The 20,019-nt window shown below is 29.3% G+C and overlaps 1 protein-coding gene across 1 annotated transcript; it reads right to left on the reverse strand.

Moving 5' to 3' along the window:
* Positions 1-15,233: 15,233 nt before the first annotated feature.
* On the reverse strand, positions 15,234-16,677 carry LOC102626553 (protein DMR6-LIKE OXYGENASE 2-like). The gene is made up of 2 exons (XM_006490040.4): positions 16,130-16,677; positions 15,234-16,046 (listed from the first exon to the last, which is right to left on the reverse strand). Exons 1-2 carry the CDS (start codon positions 16,600-16,602, stop codon positions 15,476-15,478), a joined length of 1,044 nt encoding a protein of 347 aa, XP_006490103.2. The 5' UTR covers positions 16,603-16,677; the 3' UTR covers positions 15,234-15,475.
* Positions 16,678-20,019: the final 3,342 nt, after the last annotated feature.

Genomic DNA, 20,019 nt, shown 5'->3' on the forward strand with positions numbered 1-20,019 from the left:
GAGATATTATTGTGTTATTACCGAAGTTTTCGTAACATATTATTTTACAGCCGTTATGTTACGCAACACACACTCTGACTATAGATTAACCAAAAAGAGGGAGATAAAGTTGCACATGGGTAGAGCAAGCAGAGACGAAGTTGTCAGGTCAGTAACGTACATTCTTCTCATTCTCCTTCCATATTAGGGGAGATAGGGACTTCATAAATGTCTCTTTCGATTTTCATCATCTTGTATTCGTATCTAATCAATGGGTCCATTAATTCCTTGTTCATAGGTTCACAAATAAATGCCCTATTACTTCTTCATTCATGCGTCCCTACGCAATAATCCCTTACTTTTTTTCAAATGTGACACGCATTCATTCGATTTTGATCACTTGATATTTTTGGATTGGGTTTTGTAGAATTTCCTCTCGTTTGTCACAATACTTTTTAAAATTCTTTGTTATTATTTTGTCCACTTACATACATTGCCCAATTGCAATGACCATAAATTCAGGAAGATGGTATTTTCAATTTTCTGATAATCACTTCGACAATATGAAAGCATTTCTCACTTTGGAAAAAAAAATCCCACTCATACAGCGAGGAGTAATAGAGAATAATTTATAATTTTACATCTTTAACATCGTATTTGGCCAGTACTTTCCACGTTGAATATCGACTTAAAAAAATATTTCAAAGAAGAGAATAGTGGATTATTTTAGTGGCCACTAAAATTTGGTCGGTTCCGGAAATTGGCATGTTGATTAAAAAAAATTACATATTTAGTTTCGGGTTATAACTCTAGTTAGATCCCTTAGCTTTCGCATTCTAGAAAATAATGACATCGTTTGTTTATTTGTATCAAATAAATCTTCAACATCTACTAAAATAATAAATTAAAGTATTACCCTAAGTCTTCTTTATAAATATTTTTTAAAAAGTGATATGGAGTGGGTGGCTTGCTTCTATCTTCTTCAAAATTTGAATACAAATAACTGGTTAAAGAAAATTATATAAAATCGCTAAACCCAAAATTCACCCACAAAAATTAAAATGGTATCTTATATTTTAATATAAATTGATCATATGAGATGGTGCCCAAATTTTAATATATTTACCCTTTTTTCTTATCTCAAACAGATAATTTTGTTATAATTACCCCTTTTTTTTGTCTCAAACAAATAGTTCCTTCGATTTCCTTTTGGGATACAAGAAACTTTCTGTTCGCACAAACAAAAAATGATTATTATATATTAAAAGATATGATTTGGTCTTGAGGTTTTAAACATTGACGACCTCGAAAAATGTGGCTATAAGGATCCGAGATCCCCCATTTCGCACTCTATAGGATGACCACTAAATTGAATCAACAAGTGATCTTTGCATTCATGGATTGAAATTTCAATTGCCAGGCGACTCTTAAATATTTTATTGGTTAAGATATTGATGCATTGATATACTACTACAATTGATAAAAAGAAAAAAGAAAATCGAATTATTGACATGGGTCCCGGGTTTTTATCATTTCCAGAAATAGGAACTTGTCTTCCATTTTTATCAAATTGTTGCCTTGACCCGCAGTTGTCCTAATAAGTAACATTTTTCAAGTCTCCAAACATTATAGGAGTAGAATATCTTTTTAATTTGAAGTAAATCCCTTGCAGCTTCATATGAGCCACATTAAAATAAAAAGGAGATCCTTTGTTTTTTCTTTTTTAACTCGGATTTAGATCTGGATTGTTTTTTTAGGATTTGTATCTGCATCCGCAAAATAAATAAATAAATAAATATAGATTTGAATACGGATAATACTTGTATAATTTTAGAAGGATATTCTAAAATATGTATATCCGGAATTTAAAATATTTATTCACAAATTTACAGCATTTTACTTGTTAAAGAAATTGAAAAAAAAAATCAAATACTAAACAAATCTAAATTAATTGTTACTAACGATCAAGTCTAACAACACCATAAATGGCAAATCCACAGCAATTGGGAGTAAGCAAACTTTGTGGAGCAGTGACGGCGCGAAGGGATTGAGCAGCAACAACGGGAGGGGACTGAGCAGCGACGGTGTTTCTTCAGGACTGAGGAACGAGGGCTTGACCTTGTGAAGACTAGTGATGACTGAACGGCATAGGCCAGCGACAGCGTGACGAAGTGATGACTGATCAGCGACGGCGTGGGCTGCCGCTTTGGGGGAACGGACTATTTGCTGCCGTCTGCCGATGAGGGATTTGGGGTGAGGATTTGCCAATTTAGGTGTGCAGCTGAAGTGGGTGATGATTGTTGGGTAATGGATACTCAGGTGTGTTATGGTGTTATATGTAATGTGTTTCTATCCAAAAGTTTGTGTTATATATATATATAAAATTTTTAATTCAGGATTTTAAAGTGTAGAAAAGTTTTAAAAAATTTTAAAATCTGTGATTTAAAGTATTTTTTTCATAATACTTTAAAATTGTATGGTGTGTGCGTGTATTAAATTTATTTTTAAAAAAATGTCGATTCGAATATTCAATTACATTTAGATCCATGTGTATTTTTATTATGCAGATTTAAATCTTTTCAAAATCAAAATTTTTCATGTTTTCACAAATATGGGGTCCGCCTATTTTGCAACAATTGTATAATACCACATTTTTGGTCTTTTTCTTGTCTAACCATTGGATTCAAGGCAAAAATGGCAAAAGTAAATGCAACGGCGGGGATGGACTTACTTAGGCTATTATCATTTTAATCCCTCATGTTTCTTGAAATGTCAGGAAAAAATATAATTATTATTATTTTATTTATTGGCTAAGTTGTTAAATGACATGAATAAAAATAAAGTAGGAAATTTTGAGAGAACTTTTATTATTAATATTAGGCAATTACAATGCATGTTTCAGTATTTGTTTATGAGTGCCACAATCCCTTAAATATAAAATAAAGTCTATGTTTGCTCTTTAACTTTAGAAAGATAAATCCTTTGATTTATTCCACAAATTCTTAATTATTTCATAATTCTCCAATTATTGCTATCATTTTTAGATCTACTCTCATTATTTAAATTTATTTTTATTAATTATTTTTATATTAATTATTAATATATAAATAAAATATGATAATAAAATAATTTTATAAATAAATTTTATTATAATTATTATAATAAAAATAAAAATTTAAATATATTTAGTATTTCAATTAAGGAAAAAGTTGGCGCATTGTAGTGAATTATATGATGAACCACAATGTAGTTTTCAAAACATCCAAACATAGGTAAGTAATAAATTAATGCGAACAATTGTATAATATTAGACAATACTATGTTCCAAACACACTCTAATGGTGCGTTTACTAAACATAAATAGAAATGAATTGGAATCGTAATAAGGAATTTGAATCAGAATAAATTATTTTACTTGAATTATAGGAATTGGAATCACAATGAATAGCATTCCCTTTATTTTAGAATCAGAATAGACTAAAATGTCATTTGTCAATTATGTCTCGAATATTATTTGTATATATTATAATTAAAATAATAATTATTATTATCATTAGACAAAAAATTAATTTATTATAATAACAACAACAATGAAATTAACGGCAATATTAATATTAATAATGATAATAATTAAAATAATAAAGTTAAATATATTTTAATAATAAAAATAATATTAATAATAAAAATATTAATATTAATAATAATGATTTGATTACAGTATAATAACAATTAAAATTATAAAGTAATAAATTCTAATAATAATAATATTATTATTATTAATGACATTAATGATAGTAATAATAATAAATAATGATAATTAAAATAATAAAATTTAATAGCAATAATATTAGATAATAATAATGATATTAATAATAAATAATAACAATAATTAAAATTCTTTTCAAATGCTATTTTATCAAAAAAGGACTTCTATGTAAAAGTTTGTAACTTTTAGTACCTATTCAATTTTACAGAAAATATAAAGTGGTGTGGTGTAATTAAACTACAAAATGACAAAAGTAGTGGTACAGTTGCAACGGTTGCAACATAGGCGAGTCCACAAATACGAGCTAAATTCGAATTTCCTTGTCATCCCTACTATTGCTTCAACCTCCAAGCATCGCTTAGCCAGATATATGAAACAATAATTACTATTTGTACTTGTTCTGATTTTTGCACGAAAACCAAACCTAGAAATCTAGAATAGGTCAAACGTTATTATAATATTACTTGAAGGGCGGCGACAAAAGATAAAGTAAAAAGGCTTGCTTAATCACGGTTAAGATTCTTATTATGAAAATCACAATAGGGACAGAATTGGGTCATAAACAATTCAAAAGGAAGGTAGCTTCGTTACAGAACCGAACAAAAGTACATGCAGTACATATAATTCATTGGACCATAAAATAAGCATCGATTGGCTGCGTTAATTCTGCCAAAGCAGTAACGCACAAGCAATAGAAACAAATAAAAACAAAGTCACGTCCGTTTAAGATTGGAATATTGACAAGTTAAAATTCCAACAGTAAAATGACAGACTGGCGTGCCGCTTCCATGACGCAATTATCAGCTTCCAGGTCATTGTAAGTGCGGGACTCGAAGGGGAAGAATATGGCAATCAAGCTATAATACGTAGTTTTAATAAGTGGATTTTTTTTTTCTCTTTTTTTTTTATTATTTGTGATGGTTGATAGAAGCCGTATTTATTTTAAACTTCAGTGTTAGGTCATATTCTATATATTGTATTTAAACTGAATGTTATTGTTGGCCATTATTAATCTTTGAATGAAATTCATTTCCAAGAAAAAAAGAGCTTTCATTCATTACATTGAAAACAATAATAATACTACACAGAAATATAATTTATACAAAGTGAGTTATCATATATTACCGACTTTTTAATAAACCTCAATGACGAAGCGATAGAAACTTTATTTATTTAGTTTTTTTTTAAAAGCAAAAAAGAAAATTTAAATCCAATAAGTGAAGTAATGATATTTAATATCGTTAATTTATCACATTAGGCCATGTTTCTTAAATGACTTCACCAAAAGAATTTTAATCAATTTTTTTCTCTCAATAAATTAATCTCATCAAATCCTCATTTTAACTTTATTATAATTTTATCTTTTTTCATATTAAAATGAAACTAGTTTTCAGTCACATTTAAATATAAACTTTTTTTTTTGTCCCTATACTCTTTTTGTTAGTGATATGCCGTAAAGGTCGATCGACTGGCACTTGCTTTTAGGGAATTATTATTTTTTATTAGTATTTTGATATTTATAAAATGGGAAAGTTATCAATATTCATAAATTATATTAATGAATATAGTCTAATAAGTAAAATAGTTAAGGAACACATTCTCTAGATTAATAAAACTTGTATCATTTGTACTATACTTCTAAAATAGTTTTTATTGGTGGATTTAGGACTAGACATCAAAATAGATGCTGCGTCAAACACATACATACTTGTTGCAAGAACAAATTTACTAAACTTGACCAAATAATAATAAGCCATTTGGTCTTAAGTGTTAATGGCTTATTGTACATTATTATAGACATTATGTTTAGTAATGGTCTTTAAACCTGAGGCATCACAGATGTCTTATACATAGACATATATGTAATGTGAAAGCATAAAGATTAATTCCTGATCAAGAAAAAGATCCAGCTATAGCGGTCACGTTTGGCTGTATGGAGATAAGTGTATGACCAATATGGCTAATATGAAATAACTTTCCTTGTGCTATATGTGTTACTGCACTCCCATTGACTCTTTTGTAAACACATGGTTCATCCACGTCCTTGATGAAACCAAACGATTTGATTGCATTATCGAATCGGATGTTCCAGCTCATAGAGACTTGTTTTAGCCTATAAATGGATTTTCTTAGCTTACATATTTTATGAGGATCTATCTTAGATTCAAAACCACGAATTATATCATATAGACATCTTCCTCAATGTACTGATTAAGAAATGAAGTTTTGACATCCATTTACCAAATCTCATAGTCATAATGTGCTACTATAGCCAATAAGATTTTGATGGACTTCAGCATAGCTACTAGTGAAAATGTTTTCTCATAGTCTATACTTTGTATTTGACTATAACCTTTAGTTACCAATTTTGTTTTATAGGTTTCTACACTTCTATCTAAGTCTATCTTCCTCTTTAAAATCTTCTTGCATCCGTTAGGTATAATACTCTTAGGTGGATCCATTAGAGTTCAGACTTAGTTAGCTTTCATAGAGTCCATCTCTGAATCCATGGCTTCAAGGCATTTCTTAGAATCAATATCCGATATTGCCTCTTCGTAACTAGTAGGATCATCTCTATGATCTATATCACCTAATAAAAATATATCATTTATCTAATAAAGTAAATTATATCTTTCTGGCGGATAAATTACCCTACTAAATCTATGGAGCTGTTGTGTCCCTTCTGTTTGTACTTTAACAGGCTCTTCACTGGATTTATCTTCATTAGAATTCTCTATAAATTCTAATTTTCTTCCTTATTCACCTTTTTGAATAAATTTTTTTTCAAGAAATTTGACATTTCTATTGACCACTACCTTTTGGTCAAATTGAATGTAGAAATAATTACCCAATAATTTCTTTGGGTATTTAATGAAACTCTCACTATCCGTTTTAGCTTCAAACTTCACACTCTTGAGTCTCTTGATAAAAGCATGACATCCTCAACTCCTAAGATAATTTAGGCTTAGTTTTTTTATGCCATATCGCATATGGTATTTTAGGTACAACCTTGGACGGCACTCTGTTTAGTACATATGTTGTAGTAAGGAGAGCATATCTCTAAAGAGAAATCCGTAAGCCAATATAACTCACCATTAATCGAACTATGTCTAACAGTTGTGGTTTTTTTTTTTTTGGATACTCCATTAAGCTCTGATGCACCAATAGGTGTTCATTATGAAACAATACCATTTTCTTTAAGGTAAGACTAGAATTCTCCATTAAGATATTCACCACCTTAATCTAATTGTAGGGTTTTAGTAACATTTCCAGTTTGTTTCTTTACCTCATTTCAGTATTCTTTGAACTTTTCAAAGGCTTTAGATTAATGCATCCTTAAGTACATACAACCATACCTTGAGAGATCATCGATAGAAGTTATGATGTAGTAATATCCACCCCTTGCCATTTCATTAAATGGTCTGCATACATCAATATGTATGAATTCAAGTAAATTAGTAGCCCTTATACTTCGCCCAACGAAGGGCGTCTTGGTCATTTTTCCTTAGAGACAGTATTCGCAAGTTGGATAAGGTTCTAAACCAAATGGACCTATCAGTCCATCTTTAGCCAATCTTGTGACTCTTATCTTCTCCAATATAACCTAGTCTTAAATGCCACTTATACTTGAGGTTTATTTATGCTCTTTCACGTTGTTGTGTCATGGTATTTACATTCATAGCATGCTCATTATTTTCTTTTATATTTAGTACATATAGATCATTATCCAAAGTACCATGTACAACATACTTATTCTCATGATAAATTTTATTTTTGAAATAAAATTTGTAGTTTTCTTTGCATAAACATGAAATTGAAACTATGTTCCTTGCAGTAGAAGGAACAAATAAGTAGTCATTTAAACTTATTACATCCTTAGATGACATTTTTAAGAAAAATGTCTCTACAGCTAAGGCAACAACCATTGATTTATTTCCCACTCTAAGAGACACCTCTCTTGCTTAAGTCTTCTATTTCTTTTTAGATCTTGTATTGACATACAAATATGTGTAGTAGCTGTGGAATCTAAAATCCAAGAAGTATAATGAGTAATTGAAGTATTAGTTCCAATAATGAGTAAACCTTCAGAAGGATTCTCTTTAACCTTGATTTTCAAGTTGCTGAGGTAAGCTTTGCAGTTCCTCTTCTAATGTCCATCCTTACTACAATGGAAACATATTCCCTTGTCATTGAGCTTATTGGCCTTCCCTTTCTTGATCCCACCTTTAGCCTTGGATTAAAACTTTTTCTTTTTACTTTTTTTTTTAATTGAGTGCCCTTTCATAACCATAACATCTCTTAGCTTCTTTATCAAGTTTCAACAACGTTAAGCATTTAGCAGTCCAACAAGAGTGCACTCCATTTTATTCATGTCAAATTCATGATAAATTGAGAGAATGAATTTGACAAAGATTGTAGAATAAGGTCAATAGATAATTTTCCATCCATTGAGAAATTAAGAGCTTTCAGCTGCTTTATATAGTCAATCATTTTGAGTACATGCTCATTGACTGACTCCTCAGTCATTCTCATTCTAAACAGTTTCTCAGATATTACCTATCTAACTATCTTGCTTTGTTCACTATACAATTCTTGCAAATGAAATAGCATAGAACTTGTTCTAGGCATATTTTCATATTGCCTTTGTAGCTCATTGTACATCGATGCCAATATATAGCTCTTAGCTCGTAGATCATCATCTTGCCACTTGTAATAAGCGACAAGTTCTTCCTTACTTGCTCCCTCAGGAATTATATTTGGCTTAGGTGCATCAAGAACATAATTAATTTTCTCATAATTAAGAATAAGTCTTAAATTTTGTAAGCAATCAACATAATTGGGTACCGTCAAACGGTAGTTATCTAGAATTCGTGCCAATGGATTATTCATTATTAAATATGACTGCAGAAAATTAAATTATTAACATTTTATTTTTATTATAATCTATTTGATTTTTGTCTTTAAATCAAATAGCACCTCCCACTATTTTATCATTTCATTACACTCCTATACGCAAGAAACGAAAACTCTCATTGGTAAAAGTTTTTAGTAGGAATTAAATTCTTTCTCGCTTAAGTTTACCTTACCTAATGGTTCTTCGCTTACTTATTTTAATGAGTAGATAACTCTTACCAAATGCATCTCTTGCATGTATTGATTATCCTTCGGCCTCCAAATCATAAATACCTCACCTAACAATTCTTAGAATAAATGATTTAGTTAAGTTTACCCTAATGCCCTTGCATATTTTAAAACATCTTACCAACCTCACATAACTATTCTTGGTAGCTTAATGTGCGAATTATGCATCATCATATGATATATAGTTTGTTTTTCAAACATTTAATGAATGAGTAGCTCATGTATCCATGAAAACTAGCCCAAGCATAAAATATTTTAAACATTCCATTGGTATTAGTAGGCCATGATAGATATTCTTAATATCCTTCATTACAACTGAACAATAATTATGTTAATTTTAGTTAGGAGTATTTGCTCTTTTATAATAGTTTCACTTTTTAGATGTTATTCCATTTTCAATAATCAAATATGTCTACGCTCATATACATCTCATACATATTATAGACAAACTAAATGAAGAATGGTCATGGAATTTTCTAATAAAACCAATTTGAGCCAAAATGGGTTTTAAGGCCCATCTAGGTATCAAACAAGCAATAATGATTTTGAGACATCTTATGCCTCAAATTAAAACAATTATCAGTTTCCCTTTGAAGGGCCAAAATATCATTGGAAGTGCAGCAATGATCCATAAAGTCTTCTTACTCAAAGGCATTGTAAACACGCCATCCTTCTATATACAATCATATTGTAGAAGTTACATATTTAGAAGAATCAGAGTACAAATTTAGGGTTAAGGGGATACAATCAGATTCTAATAGAGGGAGGGATTATGCAAGTCCCTATTTAAAATACTACAACCATTTAAGCATTTAGAAATCATCCAAAATCAACAAGTAAACCAATAGCTCATACAACATGCATATATTCAATCATCACGTGATAAAAATAGATCATAAATTATCTATGTCTTTCCATGATCATCCGTCATGCTATTATAAATGCAAATAATATAAATCATACTTTAAAATTTCAAAATTGAATGAAGATGGCTCAATACCACTTAAAGGACAACAATTGTTCATGAGGCTCTTGAAAACACAACTTTTAAGTAGTAAAATTGATACGAATGGAAGAAACTCTAGAAACCTCGAATTAGCTTCATTCAAAAAAATAATCAAGAGGAAATATTGAAGTTTAATTACCTCACTTGTAATTTGAAAAACAACTTCGTGAGGTACGAGACAAAGACCAAAAACAGAAAGTTATGAAGACTGTCCAGGAAATAGACCACTGCACTAACATCTTTTGTTTTTGCGCGATTTGAGATCCTTTAAGCAACTCAATTTTGCTACTTCTAATCAATCCACTTAAAAATCTTATAGGAGTTCATAGGATTTGGAATCACCAAAATTCCACTTTGAAATGAGAGGGATAAAAATGAATAAGACATGATTACTGGTTCATGATTATTTTATTTCACCAAATAAAGTCACTACTATCTTTTCAATAATGACACCAAACATTATAATGAGTTAGACCCACCCACTAAGTCATTCTTTATTGCATTTTTTTAAAAGAAAAAATTAATTTTGAATTAGATGTTATTTTATCACTTCAATAATTTATTTAATTAAATTAATTTTAAATAAATAAATAGTCTAATCACTTAATTTTGTCCTTAACAAATTAGGTTCATTTTGATCAAATCAAATGGCTAATTGTGGACTTATTTTTTGACCTTTTTTTTTTAATACTTTTTCCTTAATCCATATTAGGTCCAATAAAAGCCCAAAAATCTTTACCCAAAATTAGTCTAGAAGTCCATAATCATTTATGAACCAAAACATGTCCAATATGGTCATTTTATATGCTCGATCTTAAACCTAATGTTTGATTAAGGATTTATGAAATTTATTTTGTTCCTTAAGCCATTTATGAAACATCAAAATTTGTATCTTAAATCATATTTAAGATACATATTCATTCTTTAATGAATTGTAACATATATACCGATCTTCCTAAAATTCAGAAATTTAACTTCTCATTTTCTAGTAACTTTTTTTTAAAATTTTTATTAGGTGTGTGACCTTTTAGGTTCTTTGTTATACGATAGTAGAACTATTTTATTGACAACTCTTTATTCATTAAAAGATGTTAAACTCTTTAGTCATCAATTAGTACTTTGCTAATGACCTTAAGACGCACTACTAATATCCTTTAGCAATAATGATCTTAAGGTTGCTACAAGTCATGAATGACGCCTAGCAGTATTTCATGACCAGCTAAATAACAAGAATTGTTGGATCTATAAAACATATTCTATTATTTCTCTATGTCCTGGTTTTCTCATCATCCATGTCCAGAGAAAAGCACAGCTTATGGTTTAGAGTGTGAAGCACTTATGTTTTATCTCAAAATAAATCTAAATGAACTTGTCATGAAAAATTTTTAACTAATTTTTTTCTCTCAATAAATTAATCTCATCTAATCCTCATTTTAACTTTATTATAATTTTATCTTTTTTTATCTATATATAAAGTGAAACTAGCTTTCAGTCACATTGAGGTACCTACTTTCTTTATTATATTATTTTAATGAATTTTTTTTTTGGTCCCCGTACCCTTTCTTTATGTCAATTGTTTGAATAGTATTTTGTTTTTTTAGCTCGTAAAAGCACAAAACTTGGATACGAGTTGCTTCTTGAGTAGTTGGTTTTTCCCTCAAATTTGTTGAATTAAGAACAGAAATTGTGAGCAGGTTAGCATGAATTTTCTTCTTTGGCTGCTCGGCGGCCGTTGGAGTTTCAATTTGTTGTTTGACTTGTAATATGCACGCATTCCATTTTGATTTATCTTATAGCTCGATGTTTTATCGATGGGTAAAAGTTTCATTACCCCCCGTTAGTAAAGTTCTCTCATACCGTTGGGATTCACAAATAAAAATCATAAATTATGATTTTGTGTATGGACAATTGTTTTAGAAAGCGTGATCTAATCCACCAATTTCATTACGTCCCCATAATTAAGTATCACCCATACGAACATAAATTAGTCATTAAATAAAAAATTGTTGAAAGTATGAAATTCACGGTAGAGATTGATGTTCCTCAACAAAGAACATATGTGATGGTTTGTTAGAACCTAGTTAACCATGGCTAAGTTTCTTAATGGGTGAGTTCATTTAGCTTAATTACTATGTTAATTTTTGTTTTATGTTGGATGAATTGGTTAGAGACGTAATTGTAAATAGTCTTCTCATTGTTTGTTCTTTTTACTGAATGAAGATAGTACCTTATGAACTGTTAATTGAAATAGTACTTTCTTTTTTGGCTCTTTTACTTGTTTTGTAAAAGGCTTATGAAAAATATGTATTGAATCACATATCTTAGAATGTGCGGCAATTTATTATTTTAATATATTACAAAACGTATACTGTTTGTTGTTTTGTTTGAATTGTAATTTCTTTGGTTAAACAAGAAGAATAATAGATGTAGTCATGGAAGGCAAGAAATAATTTTCCTTTTGCAAATTTAGAATTTTGTTGTCAAAAGGCTGTTCTGATCCCTATCTTTGAATCTGATAAAAAATGATGTACACATTCAGTGGAGGATAAGGAAATGTAATGCTCCGTCTTGGAGATTTATGAAAGTAAGCAGAAAAAACAAAAAAAGACACGTTATGTTCAATATTCTAAAGCTCATAGATTGCAAAATTTGGCTTGAAAAGATGCCGTCTAAAGTTAGATTTTTGTTTAATATTCTAGTTTGAAATTGTAAATTATTTTGAAAGGAATTTTAATGACTTTATTCAGTTAGAAAAAAGGTGGCTTATGCAATAAAAAAACCATAAAATAATTCTGTAAGGATAAGGTTTATGTTGTATTACATTAAAATATTGTTCATATTTAAAATTTTAATCATTTTACTTTTTTTATTCAATGATTTATAATAAATTAAATTTATATTTAAATAAAATTTAATTCAAATGATAATATAAAATATTAATAAACCTAAATATTTAATAAACAAATGATAATACATTATTTTACTTTTATTACATAACATCATTTTAATTATTTTACTTTAAATATGTAAAAAGTATTTTAATGATTTAATCATTATTATTTACTAAAATATTAAATTTAAAAATAAAATTTAATCAAACAATTATATTCAACATTAATAAATAAAAATTAATTTATAATTAAATTTAAAATTTAGTATTATATTTTATTATATATTAGGTCATTTATATAATCTAATTTATAACTAATATATAAAAATAAATTAAATTATAATATAATATTAGGTAATAACATAACAATAATATATGATATTATTATAATATTTTAATTTGATGATAGTGTATTATTAAATTATTTTTATATTTGAAAAATTAATTTATGAAAATAATTATTAATAAATAATTTAAAGAATTCATAATATAACATCAAAATATTTATAATTTTAAATAATTTTAATTTAATTTTAATATTAATATAAAATAATATGACAAGATCATATAGTCTATACTACACAAAATATGTTATTGCGTTATAACTTAATACAATACACCATATTGCAATAAAACAAATATAATGTAATGCAATAGTGTGCCAAACGCACTAAATCTTCTCTTTTACAAATGGTTCAAATTTAAGAGCTTGGTAAACATATAATTTTACCATATTACTAAGGATAAATACTTGTTTAGTGCCTATATTTTAAAAATGTCTCAAGACATTCTTTCTGTTAATTAATCATTTATTATTTACTAAAATATTAAATTTAAAAATAAAATTTAATTAGAAATTGTATTCAACATTAATAAATAAAATTTAATTCATAATTATATTTAATATTTAATATTATATTTTATTCTATATTAGGTAATTTATGTAATCTAATTTATATTATAATAGCTAATATATAAAAATAAATTAAATTATAATATAATACTAGGTAATAATAGTACAATAATGTATGATATTATTATAATATTTTTATTTGATGATAGTGTATTATTAAATTATTTATATATTTTAAAAATTAATATATGAAAATAATAATTTAATAAATAATTTAAAGAATTCATAATATAACATCCAAAATATTAATAAGTTTAAATAATATTAATTTAATTTTAATACTAATAAAAAATAATATGACAAAATAATACTGTCCATACTAGACAAAATATGGTATTGTGTTATAACTAAATACAATACACAAAAATGCAACACAACAAATATAATGTAATGCAACACACAAAATCTTCTCTTTTACAAACGGTTCAAATTTAAAAACTTGGTAAACACAACTTTTACCTTATTACTAGGGGGTAAATGCTTGTTTAATCCCTATATTTTAAAAAATATCTCAAGACATTTTTTCTATTAAATATGTGTCATTTATACCCTTATTTGCTTTTTTTTTCTCCCTTCTTTTACAATATAACCTTTACTACAATTTTAAAATAATATTTAATACCTTTGCAATAATTTTGCTAATAACTATTTATAAAAAAATTACTTTTAAGGTTAATTTGTTAATTAATTATTTTTATAGAAAATTTAATTAATATTCCCAAGAATATTATCACAAGGGTATTATTGTAAAAGCAAAGAAAAATAAGAGCATGATTATCACATATTCAACAGTAAGGATGTTTTGATGCATTTTTTAAAATAAATGGACTAACCGAGTACTCAATCCAAAATATAAAGATTAAGACAATATTTACCTAGTACTAGTAACCTTTTTTTCACAAGAATTGTGAATTAAGAGAAGTTATAGAATGTATCAGAAGTAATATAATTAGTTAGTGCATGTATGACATATATTATTGAACTTATAATCACAACTTACATAGTAGTTTTTTAGAATAAATATGCACATGTATCAATACGCATGTCAATAACATCATTTATTTGTTGTATGAATGACATGTTACGTATGGTATGTTCTAAAATTTCTCATGGATTAAAGCTGCAACATTTAATCCCAAACAGGCCATGAATAGGGATTGCAATTTTTCATGATGGGATAAGATCCTATGGGATCCCATCCTATTTAGGACGGGATTGAAATATATTTTTGTCTTACAAAAATATATAGAGAGGAGAATAAGACATTTTTTTATTCCACTTGCATATATGAGATGAGGCTGAAATTGACAAATCCCGTTCCATCCCGTCTCATTGGCGACTAAGGATGAAAATTTTTTCAATTAAGAGGGGATCCCGCAGGATCTCAACTCTTTCGAGATGAGATTGAGACATATTTTTGTCCCAAAAAAAAAAAAGAATAAAAGTAGTTTTTTTTTTTATCCCACTTGCATATACGGAACAATCTCATCCCATCCCATTACCAACCCTAGCCATACAATCAAATTAATTTTACAAGTTCAGCAGCAAATATAAAAATATCATTAATCTGAAACGGTTAAAACAAAGTAGATTTAGAAGTACAATTATACCTAGCAAGTTGTTTGATAACAGATGAAATATGATCAATTATTAATTTAGAGCTAATGAAATTTGATCTCCAACTACATAATAATGATAAGATCAAGCAGCATGAAGCTTTGAACATGTCGAAAGCAGCGTTCAGCTATTTGATCTTCAAAGACATAATTAATGACAAGATCAAGCAGTTGAAGCTTTGAACAGGTCCAAGCAACGTTCGTCAAGTCCCCTGTTCCAAAATTTCTGGTAATATTCAGCATACGTGAAATTTTTATAGACAGCCGGGTGACGTTCATCGATCAAATCCTTAGCAGGAGCTATCACAGCATCAGGTGACGGACAATAGAACGTTGGAATGGATATGCGCTCCCTGTCGCAATTCACCAGAGCTCGATGGAGCACACTCTTGTATCGATCATTGCTAAGAACCTGCATCTGATCGCCGATGTTGACAATGAAGGTGTTGGGAATAGGACTGACAGGAAGCCATTTCCCATTTCTAAGTACCTGCAATCCAGGGACATCATCCTGAAGAAGAACAGTTATTAAATTTGGATCAGTGTGTCCTGGCAATCCATAAGTTAGATCGGGCTGAGGACAGGGTGGATAGTAGTTCAAAGCCATATGTTGCCCGTGTTTGCCTAATGCCTTGTCTATAAAATCCCTTTGAAGCCCCAAGCTCTCAGATATGGCCTCAAGTAGCCTCAGCACTAACCCTCTTACACTTGTACAGTACTCAGCCACAACTTCCCTTTCAAGTGTTAACAGCAGTTAAAATAACTGGACATGTGAAAAATAAAAAATAAGTAGATTACACAATCTTATTAATTATACCTGACGGATGGAGGATTCGAAGGCCATTCATGCATGTAATCCTGAAGAGGATAACAATGAAGTCTCAAGTAATCTCTCCAGTTGGAAATCTTTTCCGTATTAACATTAAAACTAGTGGATAGTCTTGTAGACTTTGAAGGATCATCAGAGTAACTCTTCAGTCTCTCACTCTCTGGCAATTTGAAAAATGCTCTAGCAATTGTCAACATGTTATTAATTATCGTTTCTGGAATCCCGTGGTTCCTCACCTGGAAGAAGCCGTCATGCTGGCATGCCTGTCCAATCTGTTTGATGGTATCAAGGCGGCTAGGACCGTTAAGGACTTGGAGATCGACAAGAGGAATTGAACCGTCTGATATCTGAACCTCTGTGAGATTTGGACGGTCAGAGATGGGGCGGATATAGTTAGAGGGAACACTCTTGACGGTAGATGCAAGGTCTGATAGTAGAAGCTTAGTGGTGGCTGCCGCCATGTCCAAAGGCCTATAACGAAGAGCTTGATTATATTTGCTAATTAAAATTGTAATTTCCTGATGAAACCGAAGGTCCTGGTGACATCCTATTTATAGACAATACAGAGGTGGTGAGAGGAAATTAAACGATACTACTGAACTTGACAGCGTTACGTCACCATTCACCGACAACCGGTGACTATCTGACCTCATGAACTGGTGCACCAGTTGCATGATTGCTTTGAGTTTCTATTTTCTAACAAGAAGATAAGCCAAAAACGATGGCCTATAGATTTGGCAACTCATCATTTGTTACAAAATTTTAAAACAATTGTCTTTCTGGGTCGGCAATTTTCTTTCTTACCTATATCACTTTGATACGTCACATTAGATGATAACATCGAAAATTTCGCTGAAGAAATGATAGATCCCAGATGAATTGAATATACATAAACAAATTGTCGTTCTTATGATCTTTCTCCACAAAACTTATATTAATTATTAGGACTAGCACCTAATTCCTCGGCTATATTTTTTTGTTACCTAATTAATAGTTGTTTCTTGTTTCATATGATTCAAGTGGGTATCTTGAGCTGTAGACCCTCTGGCCCTGCATGCGACACAGATGGGACCTGACAGTGCTCAACTTAATTTCTTGCGATGACGTCACTAAGATGACATAGCACAGGCAACGTCATCCCGGATCCGTATGTGATTACGCAAAGCCTTATGTAAAACCTTCCGACTTACGGCTCTTTTGTCTTTTCTTATTTTGATATTGTAAAATTTCATTGAACTATTGTACTACTCTGTTTTATTTATAATTTATTTATAAGTATTATGAAACTTTCTGCTTATTTATACTATGAAAATTCAATTTATCTCCTTATACTCTTTTTTACTTATTATTTTTTTTGTAAGTGTCAAAAGAAATTTTGTTTACAACCATGATGCATTAGTTATCATAACACACTAATATTAATAAAAAGACAAAAATATACTTAAATGAGTACTAAAAAAAAGCGTTTTTCTCTCTTGAAAAATTACGGCATCTCATCTTTCATCACTCATCATCAACAATTTTTTTAAGGATATTACCATTCATCTTCTTTATAATATCATCTGATAATAATTACTACTTTCATGATAAAAGGATTAATAAAATAAAATAAAAATCCCTTTGAATCCATCCCTCTCCACTATCAATTTCTCTTCAACAACCTTTATCAACAATTAAAGCCACCATAAGACTCAGTACATAGAGAGAGAGTGAGAGAGGGAATAAGAAATGGGAAAAAAAATATGAAATGTTTACAATTTTATAGTATGTTCACTGAACGAGAATCAAAATTAACTGAAATTAGAATGAGTTAGAATGAGAATAGCTAGAATCGAAATGAAGAATTGAAATCAGAACAATTTATTTATATGAATTGTAGGAATCATAATTAGAATGAATTGTATTGCCCTTGATGTGTTTACTTTGTCTTAGAATCAAAATCATAATGAGTTAAACTGTAACAAATTACTATTAAATTCTTAATTAATTTTTATCATAATTATTACTTTATATTTTAGTTATTGTGATTATTATTTTTCAAAAATTAATGATTAATAATAATTAAACAATTTAACTAAAAATTATTGTTAATTATTGTTAATATATTAATTAATTATATTATCTTTTATTGTTGTTAATAATAATAATAATCTATTTAAAAATTATAATCCATTTAATAATAATTATATTTTTTAATTAAATGGAAGATATTTTCGGAATTTAAATTTGATACTCTAAGGATTTCAATAAAATAAAACAGAGTGTAAGGGCTTCAATGAAATTTTACAATAACAAAGTAAGAAAAGACAAAAGAGCCGTAAGTTACAAGAGCTGTAACTTAGGCGGATCCATAAAAAAATCTTCATTTGTGTGGCTGATTATATGTCACTTTCATGCTTTCTGTAATTAATTAAAATTCTTATTGTTGATTTTGTTCAAGCGTCTAGAAAAGAAACTGGATGCTAAAAGATATTAGATACTTGATACTCCATTAATAATTAATAATCTATGTATGTTCAAAACGTGGAATATTTACAAGATTATACGCTAATCGTGTAAGAACAAGTACTGGATTCATGTCTACCATTAACAGCCGAAAGGTTTAGAATATGTTCTTCTTACTTAATCAAGATTAAAATGAAGTAATTAGTATAGTATCATGTTTCACAGAGCATCAATGATGAAGGACGATATATGGTTCTTTACACGTTATGCGATTTGATTGATGATAAATTTTTTTTTTTGGTTAATTGTTTAATGTTGAATTATTTTTGCGTACAGCTAGCTCGTTTTGTCTTTAGAGAAACGACTGAATTGCGAACCATGTGAGTGAATCTATAAATTGGTAGGTTTGTAGGACCCAAATCATACGACAAAATCAAGCTCGGTACATGTTTGGGTATATGTAGAAAATTTTTACTTGAGAGTGATAAAATACCTTTTACAGGTCATATGTTAGAATTAATCACGTGTTTGACAAAATGAATTAAATGTTCGATGAAATGCCTCTGTGAGCAGCCTCTGGCCTCGGCTAGAACCTCAACATCGCCCCACTATCCAGCCAGAGTTGACATGGCAACTGACTCAGCAGCATGTGATGACTTACACGGGTGATTCAGCATACTCATGAAGACTCTAGATAGCCAAATGGATATGCATAAGAAATTCTACAAGACAAATGTTTGAATCATGACTATTAGATTAGTGGTATAGCTGTACATGTATTCATCAACTCTAAGTATCAGTGAAGACATTAATGTTAAAAGATGTTTCCTTACTCCCATACTCAATCGTTGGATGGACAGGACACAAGTTGTGCGTCATTGACTTGCATGCAGGATTCTCTGTAGTTAAAGAAAATGCTGTGTTTGGTTGAAGAGAAAATTCTGAAGGTTAGAGAGAAAATTATTGAACTGAATTCATTCCATCAATAAAAATCAGAAACTGAAGGATTGCAAAGCTTTATATGCACATGTCCAGAAGATTCTATAAGCAACGAAAGCATGAGCATGACCTTAGCACTTGTAACAAACTTTGAGAGAGAAAATTATAACAAACTCTTAAATAACTAATCTGCCTGCATAACTAACTGCTGACATGGCTAATGACTCAGCAAATGCTTTAATATCTGTCACCAGTTCTAAGTTGTAGTGCAAGTCCTCTGTTTCTTCAATTTCGCCTATCAATTGCAATATCCTTCTTAGGATAAGAATCTTGCTTCTTAAGATATTCGAATCTTTCAATTGCCAGGTTATTGGCACCACCTGACCTGATGATTTAATGGATCTACCTTTACATTTCTTTCAGTATTGGCTACTCTGGGACTGGCCTAATTATCATTGATCCCAATTGCATTGTTCAAAATAAACAATAGGATA

This window comes from Citrus sinensis, chromosome 9, assembly GCF_022201045.2.
Source record: "Citrus sinensis cultivar Valencia sweet orange chromosome 9, DVS_A1.0, whole genome shotgun sequence".
Lineage (NCBI taxonomy): Eukaryota > Viridiplantae > Streptophyta > Magnoliopsida > Sapindales > Rutaceae > Citrus > Citrus sinensis.

What these genes read in the sequence shown, in the direction of transcription:
- LOC102626553 (XM_006490040.4), bottom strand. Translation starts at nt 16,602, where the DNA reads ATGGCGGCAGCCACCACTAAGCTTCTACTATCAGACCTTGCATCTACC. An exon ending in TCGAATCCTCCATCCGTCAG is followed by an intron (nt 16,047 to 16,129) that starts GTATAATTAATA and finishes AACACTTGAAAG; the next exon opens with GGAAGTTGTGGCTGAGTACT.